The sequence below is a fragment of the Lutra lutra genome, chromosome 10, assembly GCF_902655055.1.
Source record: "Lutra lutra chromosome 10, mLutLut1.2, whole genome shotgun sequence".
NCBI lineage: Eukaryota > Metazoa > Chordata > Mammalia > Carnivora > Mustelidae > Lutra > Lutra lutra.
In genome coordinates, this window is record NC_062287.1 from 97,699,185 (window position 1) to 97,709,486 (window position 10,302).

Consider the following 10,302-nt stretch of genomic DNA (forward strand, 5'->3'; position numbering starts at 1 on the left):
TTTCTTGAAGCCTTAGTCTAGCAACTTCCTACCCTTTTCTTCTTCAATAGACTGTTGAAGACATGAAGAGTGGAAGACTGACTTTAAATATATGGGTCCTTAGGATTTTTATGGAAGGGATGGAGCTGTAGGAAAAAGCTACAAATTGCTCCAGAGATGACATCTTGTTCTTATTTAGCTTTCTTTGAGTCATTAACAGTCGGGCGCCACTGGTGCTGAAACTTATCATTATTATAACCGCAAATGGGTTAATGCCCAAACAAAGCTATATTCTTGGGGCTGGTTCCCAGCTCCACCACACAGATCCCAGCAGCAGCACCCTCCAAATCCCAGGATAATGCCCCACAAATAAGAGGATGTCAAATGTCCAGCCTGGACTTGAAATTCTCTTCTTTTATCTGGGAGCTTCTAGTTGCTGTCAGGGCGGAACAAAAGTAAAAATAAATAAATAAAAACCAAGCCAACTAACCCTAAAAAAAGAGGCTGTGTGGTTTAGTGGTCAGACCACTAGCCTGGAGGCTGGGATAGTTGAGATCCAGTTCTAGCTCACCCACCAATTGGCTGGATGATGCTAGACAAGTCATTTTCATGACCTGTTCCTCAGTTTCCCTGCTTAAAAAAAGGAAGTGCCTTAGAAAGTTTTTATGAGGACAAATATAATGATCTGCAAATAGCTTCAGGTTGCTTGGAAATAAAATGAAATTGTAGTCCTTAATAATTACTATCCCATTATTTTATTAATAATATAGTAATAAGCCACGGGTATGAAAGTTATGAAACTTCCACACCCTCAAGCGGCACTGGGGCGGGGGCAAGGGCAGCAATGGGATGGTGCGGGAGGCAAGAGTGGAGGAAGAACGGGGGGGAGAAAGCAAATATTTTTATCCAATTTACAGGACTTGACATTAAATATCAAATTAGTAAATTCATTACCTCGAGATAAATGCTGCTTCTAGTTTGGCTCTGTCCCTTTATCCTTACCACATCCAAACTCAGAGTGACTCATGGGAGCCTAGAAATAAGACATATACAATTTTAAGGCAAAGGGAGAATTAGGAGGTTAGAAGCTCCTACCGGGGAAGACTAAGAATAGATCATGGACACAAAGCCAAGAAGCTCCTCTTTCCCTTTCTTCCCAGTGAAGGTGGTCCACTGGTTTCACAGTCATTCCTCTGATAGCATGATTTTCCTTTTCTTCCTTCCTTCATTTCTTTCTTTTTTTCCTTCCTGTTTTTCCTCCTTCTTTCTTGTTCTTTTCACAAAAATCTCACTTTGTGGGAACTAACTTAACAAGTGAGGATAGAGTGGCTTTTTCTAGTAGGTTTCAACTGTAACAGGAACTACAGATCACTAACCTGTTGTGGGGAGTGAGGAGAAACAAAAAGAATAATCTGGAGATCTGGGAAGTTAAAAACCAATTAATACCCTGCCTTCTTAAAAGAGAAGTGAGCAATGAGGCATATGAAGAAAAAAAAAAAATCCAATAGTGCCCTCGCTTGTGTTCCCCATCCCCTTGTTGGGAAAAAAGAAAGACACTTGGGAAGGGTATCAAATAGTAAGGGATAGGGGTAGAAGGAGGGACTAAAGATAAAGAGGAATTTGAGAGGAAATGTCAGTGAACTCATAGAGGATTTAATAACCACCTTCTGCATGTCCAGCCTGGACATGGGCAGAAAGGACGCATCCCTGACCTCACAGAGCAGCCAAAACACACGCCTGTGAAAAGCACTTGGTAGCAATTTCAGACAGTAAATAATAAAGAGATAAAAATAGGTCATGGGACATTAAGTGTTTATGGGAATTTAGGGGTGGGAGCTATTATTGTGAGTTAGGGTAACAGCTGTACAAAGTAGGAATCGTAGTTATGAAATTCAGAAATTGCGCCTGCGGAGGGCTCGCAGTAATTTTTCGACACCGGGAAATGTGAGAGATTCCAAAGAATGCTCCACCTCAAATTCCTCTAAAACCAACTCCTCAAGAATGGCAGTCCTCAGAAACCTCAACCCCCGTGAAGCGACGGCTGCCGGAACCGGTGTGGCCAGCTTGGGGTTGCGATACGGAGACTGTTTGCGTGACACCCCCCTCCACCTCCCGCCTCCTCCCGCCGCGTGGTTGCCGTGGCAACGGAAGAGAGCCGGCGACCTGGGTTCCGGAAGCCCGAGTGCTAGAGCTTGGAAGCTTACCCTGGTCCAAGGATGCTGAGTCCCGAGCGCCTAGCCCTACCGGACTACGAGTATTTGGGTAGGAGTTCCTTCAGCTTCGCAGAAGGAAAGAAGTGCCGACGATTAGGCCCGGGTCTGGGGAGGAGGAGGGGAGGGGGCTGAGTGGGAACGGGGGTTGGGGGGGGAATAGGGAGGGGCCAGGAAGGGCGGGGTAGGCGGGGCGGGCATTCCGGGGGCCTAGAAGTGCAAGGCCGAGCCTGGGGAAAGCAGTGTTGGGGGTCAAAGGGCGTCTGAGGTGTACGGGCTCAGGCAATGTGGATTGTGTTCGAAGTGGGATAGGTTGGAGCTGAGAATTTGGGGGCCCTTTTGGAATATTATAGATCATGCTGGTGGTGGAGTAACCTTGGAACCCGAAGTGCCAAATCAGTCATTCTGTGAACCATCATTTTCCCGTTACAGCGGCCACTAACATGTTTGAGCATTTCTTTTACATTAGGCACAATGCCAAGCATTTTATGTGCACTTTAAAAATTGATCGTCACAACAGCCCTAGGAGGAAATACTGTGTTTTTCGTCCATTTTGAAGACGGAGAAGCCGAGGCTGAAGAGGTGACTTGGATGAATAAGGCCACACAGCTAGAAAATGGTAGAGCTGGAATCAGGAGCTAACCGGCCCATTCCAGAGCTTGAGTTCTTGACCACTGAGGCAGTAGCTGTAGTACTTTATTGAGCACCTTCGATGTGTAAGGCCTTTGCTGGGTGAAAAGAGGATGTATGTGTGTGTGTGTATATATATACGTACAACTATGCACATACACTTAAGAACAATCACAGACTTTATTTTTTTAGAGGAATTTTAAGTTTACATAAGATCGAGCAGCTATTGTAGAGCTGTTCCCATCTACTCTCTACCGCTCACTCAGTTTCCCCTTTGATTAACTCCTTCCATTAAGGTAGTACATTTCTTACAACTGATGAATCAATATTGATACATTGTTATTAACAAAGTCCATGATTTACATTAGGGATCACTCTTTGTGTTGTACAATTCTATGGGTTTTGAATTCTCCATGTCATGTACCTGCCATTATAGTATCACGCAGAGTAGCTTCACTGCCCTAAAAATCCTCTGCGCTCTACCCATTCATCCTTCCTCCTGCCCCCTAACCCTTGGCATCCACTGATCCTTTTTACTGTCTGTGAAGTTTTACTTTTCCAGAATGTCATACAGTTCGAGTCATATAGGATGTAACCTTTTCAGACTGGCTTGTTTACTTAGCAGTATGCATTTCAGGCCCTCCATGTCTTTTCCTGGCTTGATAGCCCATTTCTTTTTATCACTGAATGACATTTAATAGTTTGGATCCACTATAACATTTTTTTAAAATGAAAAACAATTCTAGTTTAAATTTTTTAATTGGTACTACGGAAATTGGATTAAAAATATAAAGAAGTTTATGGTGAAATCTCCTCCCCCGCCCTTTCCTCATCTGCCAGTTTTTCTCCACCCTTAGCACTACAGTAGTAACCACTATTACTGGTTTCCTGTGTATCCTTCCAGATTCATTTATTATGTACATAAGGGAGAGTATAGTGCACACTTTTCTCATTTAATAGATCTTAGAGTGAGATGTCAGTCTTAGAAAGCTTCCTTCTTTAAAAAAAATTTTTTTAGCTACATAGTATTTAAATAATTTAACCAATTCTCTATTGGTAGACAAGTTATTTTTAGCCTTTTGCTATCACTAAAAATACCCCACTGAATAACGTGCAATTTCATTCCTTTACTAGTATATCTGCAAAGACAAATTTGAGAAAGTAGAATTGGTAGGTCAGGGGAATATGCATTTTTAAATATTGTTGGATATTACCAAATTGCCCTCTGTAGAGGTTGTACCATTTTACATTGCCACCAGCAATGTAACAATGTGTCTCCCCATAGTCTTTTCAACAAAATATGTCAAATTTTTGAGTGATTTCAACCTATTAAGTGGCAATTAGTCCCATGCTAGATTTAAAGTACATTTCTTTTGTGCAACTGAGCATCTTTTTACCAAGTTTAAGGGCTATTTGGTTTTCTAAATCTATATCTATGGAAAGAGGTATATATATGTAGTAATAAAGCCATATATGTGGTAAGATATATATATATATATACACACACACCCACATATACACACACACATATGTGGAGATCTATATGTGGATATATATATATATATACACACATATATGCATATATATGTATGTGGGTATATATATGTGCTCATATGTATATGTAGAGAGAGATTAATTGACTACATCTATTAATTAGTCAAAAGGGCATAGTTATATCACAGATAACTTCGTATCAGATGAATAATAGCAATGTCTAGCAAACAACCTTTGCAAAAGATTTTATTTACTCCATTACTCAGTGAATCTATAAAATATTTGAAAATTCTAGTCCATTGTTCAGTCTCTTGGGTGTTTGTTGTTTAAGTAATGTACCTCAGAGTCTGGCATGTTTAATACACTACTGCTTTGGTAAATAGAAGTTGGTGGTCCCTCCGTAGTGGCTTTTTAAGGAAGACTAATTCAGTGGCAATGCTGATAATGAATCTACAAAGAAAATCGGAGTCTCAAGTTGATTCAAAAAGCTTCAATGTCCACCTATCCACCTAACATCTGAGCTCTGGGCAAGTGCTTCTTCAGGCTCTGTTGCACATTTAAGTCTCTTAACCCCTTGTCCCATTCAGCATCTGGACAGTCATGGTACCCTTAACAGGGTCATACTACTCACTGGCTTCCTCATGGTTCATCAACTCATACAACTCTGCTGAAATGCATTTGTCTTTGGCTGAGAACAACCCCTATCCATTACATTTTGGTCCCTTTTACAGGGATGCTGTTTTGAAGTATTCACCCTCAATCTAAGGACCATTGAAAACCACTCTTTATAGATTAATTTAAGAAAATATTTCCTGGTTTTCAAAATTTAAACACCCCAGAGGATTTATCTTTTCTTTTTTTTTCTTTTATAAATTACAAAGTCACTTGCATGTGTAGGCCTAGAGAAGAAAATACATATAGAGGAAAGAAAATTGCAGGAACAGAAACAGAAAAGCCAAAGCTAAGTACCCCCTTAGTATGTGTGTCAGAAGACCTCTTTTTAGTATTATGGTAGAAATTATAGGAATATCTATTCGATGAATATCTATAGATTTCCCTTTCTGTCTGCTAGCCAGGCCTTATATTTGACTTTTTGACTATTAGTAAAGAAAACAATCTTTTGTCAATTGGGTAAACGGATCCACCCCCCCCCCAACTTTGTGGATTAGGAACCTGTAATCATACTCTGAAATGGCTTAGGATCTTCAGATCATCATTACAGAGTCAGCTCAGTGATGTTCATGCCTGCAGTCATCAGAATGTAATGATAGAAATTGTGTCAATGCCGAGGGCTGAATAGGGAGAGGAGAGTCTGGTAAGGAGATGAAATAAGTATTGAACCCTTGAAAGATTTCCAGCCTTATGAAATCTACTTATTGGAAGCTTCTGCCAGAGGCTGAGGTGTGTTTGTGTATCTGGTTGGGTGTGGAAAGCTCTCTAGAGCCGAAGGGCAGCCTGTTCTGGTCCCAGGTTTGCAAAACACACCACCTACGTGCTGACCTGAGTATAAGCAAGAGGGTGTGAGGTTTATTTTTGACTCCACCTAATTTGGTGAGGTGCATGCTTTCACTCAGGCTCCAAGTTACCTCTTCTGTTTCCATGGAAACTGCTTATTCTCACTAAGTTTGGTATTAGGTTGACATAATAGATAACTTTAGGAAATCAGAGATGGTCTTTTTCCTTTGGAGGCTACACTCTTTGAGGAATTACAGTAAATTGGATAGTTTTTTTAAGCTGTAATTTTTAAGCATTTTATATATGCTTAGCACTGTGCCTTATCTGATTTGTTCTTCACAACTGCTACACAAAGTAGGTATCGTTAGTCTCATTTGGTAGTTATTAATATCATCTCATTTTACAAATAAGGAAGTTAAGCTTAGAAAGGCTAATAATTTGTACGAAGTCACATAGGTGATGATGTGTAGCAACGCCAGGATTCAAAACCATAGCCTGTTTTGCCCTCCTACCAAGAAGATACAAATAGACCGGAATGCTTATTTGCCCACAAAGGGCAGTGATCCTTGCTTCCTTGTTAGAAATGGAGCTCTTACACAGTTCATTAGTTGCAAGTAAGTTTCCTGAGAACAGGAATTGTATTTTACTTATCATTGTATACCTTCCTTTTACAATGACACACTTAATACAGGAAGATATGTTAAATCAAATGTGAATAATCTAATTTTAGGGTACAGGTACCCCAAATGTGAGCAGCTAACAGTAACAATTAAGACTTATTTAGGCACTAAAAAAAAAAAAAAAAAGAATTAAGCTCTTACTATGTACCAGGTAACATTTTTTTTTTAAAAGATTTTATTTATTTATTTGACAGAGAGAGAGAGAGAGAGAGAGATAGATCACAAGTAGGCAGAGAGGCAGGCAGAGAGAGGGGGAAGCAGGCTCACTGCTGAGCAGAGAGCCTGATGCGGGGCTCGATCCCAGGACCTGAAATCATGACCTGAGCCGAAGGCAGAGGCTCAACCCACTGAGCCACCCAGGCGCCTCACCAGGTAACATTTTAAGTGTTTTACATATATTAATGCACATGATGGTAACATTTTTTTTTAGATTTTTATTTATTTATTTGACAGAGAGAGACAGCAAGAGAGGGAACACAAGAAGGGGGAGTGAGAGAGGGAGAAGCAGGCTTCCCGCTGAGCAGGAAGCCTGATGCTGGGCTCAATCCCATGACACCAAGATGATGACTAGAGCCAAAACCAAGAGTTAGACGCTAAACCTTCTGAGCCACCAAGGCGCCCCAACCATTTTAACTGCTACCTCCATTTGACAGATGAGGAAACAGCAGCATAAAGATATTTAAAAAGTAGTTAGTAATCAGGAAGGCAGAATTCTAATGCAGCGATCTGACGCCACAGAGTCCACACTGTAAAACTCCATGCTGTCAATACCTTGAGCAACTCCAAAATTGAGGCTCCCTATCGCATAGACCTATGCATGGATCCAGGAGAAAGTTCAAGTGAGTCCAAAGGCTTAATTTAACATTCCTGCCAGGAGGGGGCATCCTAAGATGGATGGATCAGAGAATAGTAAAATTCCAGTTCCCTCTTGCCACTGGACTCCTCTTGCAGTGGCAGGCAATGAAGAACATAACTTACAAAAATAAACCATTTGGGAGAGTTTTATTGACAGTACTCTATGTAGTTTGGGTAGCTGTGTGATTTTGAAGAAGTTACTTAACCTCTCTGTGCTTTAGTTTCCTTATGGACAAAATGTGGATAATAATAGTACTTATTCTACATGTAAACTTTTAGAGCAATGTTTGACAGCTGCATTGTGTCTACATTGTGAAAGGAGAGTACAAAGATGAGTTAGGTATCTTTTAGAGCACCTGGGGTAGGTGCTCAATAAATATTAATCTTATAACTATACTTTTTAATTTTTTAAAAAGATTTTGTTTGTTTTATTTGAGAGAGAGAGAGAACACAGAGGGAGAGTGAGAGGGAGAAGCAGACTCCTGTTGAGCAGAGAGCCTGATGCCAGGGCCGATGGATCGATCCCTGGACCCTGAACAGATCATGACCTGAGCCGAACAAAGGCTTAATGACTGAGCCCCCCAGGCTCCCTTCCCCTCCCCATTTCTTAAAGATACTTATTTATTTGAGAAAGAGCACAGAAGGAGAGGGAGAACTTTTTAAAAAAGTATATAATGCATCTGTGGCAGCCATCAAAATGTGTCCCTCAGATGTCCTGCTGTGGGGATGGGAGGGAGGGTAATTAACTTCAACTCCAGCTCTGAATCTAACACCTTGTTCACACGGAGGTCACACTTCCCACAGCCTGCTTCCAGCCAATGGCTGGGTAGGACAGACCCCCTTCTATAAGATACATGACTGATTCTTGTGATGGTGACTTTGGCTTGAGGACTCCCATTGCATTGCTGTCTAAATTCTCTCTCTTTCTCTTTCTCTCTCTCTCTAAAGGGTCAACCCTGCATTGTGGTCTATCAGCAATCGCAGCCTCCTGCCGCTCCCCCTACCCCAACCGTTGCCCCGTGGGATTCCCCCCAAATATATCTCTTGCATGTCTGATCCTGTCTTGGTGTCTGCTTCTCAGAGTCACTGGACTAAAACAACATCCAACAATCACTGATAAAGTCCCTTCCAGCCTTGAGGTTAATATCATTTCTTCAAGCCTTGGCAGAGTTTCTGACATAGGACTTTTTCTATGAAGACGACTTTTAAGTGTTACTAATCTTATTTTTTGTATTTGCTGATATCAAACCATATGATATTTACTTCTCTTACTGCCAGATACTTTAAAAATCATTTATCTATTTATTTTATTTGTTTTTGGATGAATCCTGATGAGCAAACTTATTTTTGTTTGAATATAATTAGTGAAACTTCCAAACCCAACCGTATGCTAGGAAACATTGCTATTTACCATAAGTTAGCAGAAATACCCTTAGGACTTTAAAGTGCTTGGTTTGTTGCAGAAATGAAATGAAATAAAACATTATAGATGTTACACTGACTTCCTGAATCTTTGGAAACTAGGTTTATAATATATAAAACTGGTCACTTTAAAATAGTAATGAGCATATTTATAAGATCATTTCTTCTTCCACCACTTCTCGTTCTTTTCCTTTCTTCTGAATTGTTCTTTCTTTCCTAAATACCCTCTATATAGCCAGACATGAATATAAAGTGTTTCCCCTGGGAAACTTAAAGCCACGCAGAGGAGATGGGATATATTCACAAATGACAGTAACACAAAGTGACCGTGTAGGCAGTGTCATTATAGAGCAGGTGAACCGGATGCTTTCCTGCTTGGCTGGCAGCTTCTCAGCATGGCAGGGCAGCAGTTTCCTAGGCAGCCCAGTTCTGGGATGTGCCTTTGGGCGTTGTTCCCGGAAGTTCAGCCTAGGCTCTGTTTCCTCTACCTTTCCAAAGATTCTGTAAGCTACTTAATAGATGTAATAAATATACTTTCATTGGGGAGGGGAAAGAGCAAGTGATATTTTCACTGGGGAAAAAAAGAGGGCAAGTGAATTCTACGGCATGTTGTTCTGGACCCTCACCCACTCCCATTTCTTCAAGGTAACTAAGTTGTAGGTGAATTCTGTATTATTCTAGAGTTTTAAAATGGTTCTGTAGATTTATGACTTCATCCTTTATGTATTTAAGCAATATTAGAATTTTTCCTCCAACTGCTGTCCAAAAGTTGGACTTCACTTTTATCCACACAAATACCATGTTTGCTAAGTGAGTAATGTTAGGAGGCTGAGTCGGTAAAGTTTTAAAAAATAATAATAGTAGATCAGAAGAGACTAATGATCCATTAGCTTATCGCTAGTCGTCTTCCTGTTCATATCCTTCTTAGCACTTATCACAGTTATCTTGTTTATCTATTCGTACCCTTCGTTATTGTCTGTTTCTTACTAGAAAGTAAGCCACAAAGGCAGGTCTATTCTCTCAGTATTTCCAAAATCCAGTACACTGTTTGGCTCAAATTAAGTGCTCAGTTGTTAAATGAATGGTCTGCTTTAAGTAGCAGAATAATTTTTTTTCTTAGAAAGGGAGAGAAAAATCCACTTCAACAAATAATTACTGAATTCCTGCTATGGAGAGACGATAGACTTTTTTTCCCCCCTCCTTCCATGGATGGGGAAAAAAAAAAGAGGAACACTGATTAAAATCTGCCCTGGATTCTTCTGATTTTAAACTCTAATTATACCTAAGGATAGTTTCCTGCTTGATGCCATAGTTTCAATTTTTTTGGTTACATAACAGTAAGATTTAACCCATTTTTAAAAAGTGGTGTTTTAAGAAGGAAGGACATTTTGTACACTTTTGGGACATCTCCAGGAGATCCCGTCCTATAGTTGGACAGGGTAATATGCTTTGATTAAGACTGGAATTACCCTTGCAAACTAATCTCTGGGTTCTCTGAGTTGGGATTGCCCTTGCACCACTTCCCCAGGGGCCTTAGGAAATAGCTCATTCTATGATTGGAATTTCAAGTCAAAACA

At 40.4% G+C, this 10,302-nt stretch overlaps 1 protein-coding gene across 3 annotated transcripts in view; it reads left to right on the forward strand.

The window, feature by feature from the left end:
* Window positions 1-2,067: 2,067 nt before the first annotated feature.
* CSTPP1 (centriolar satellite-associated tubulin polyglutamylase complex regulator 1) overlaps window positions 2,068-10,302 on the forward strand; it is a 194,572-nt gene continuing 186,337 nt past the window's right edge. The window contains exon 1 of one of the 3 annotated variants that reach the window (XM_047690262.1): window positions 2,068-2,241. In XM_047690262.1, coding sequence (XP_047546218.1) covers window positions 2,196-2,241 — 46 coding nt within the window. In that variant the 5' untranslated portion in view covers window positions 2,068-2,195. The remainder of the gene's footprint in view (window positions 2,242-10,302) is intronic. The other 2 variants (XM_047690261.1, XM_047690263.1) reach the window with 2 other exon arrangements.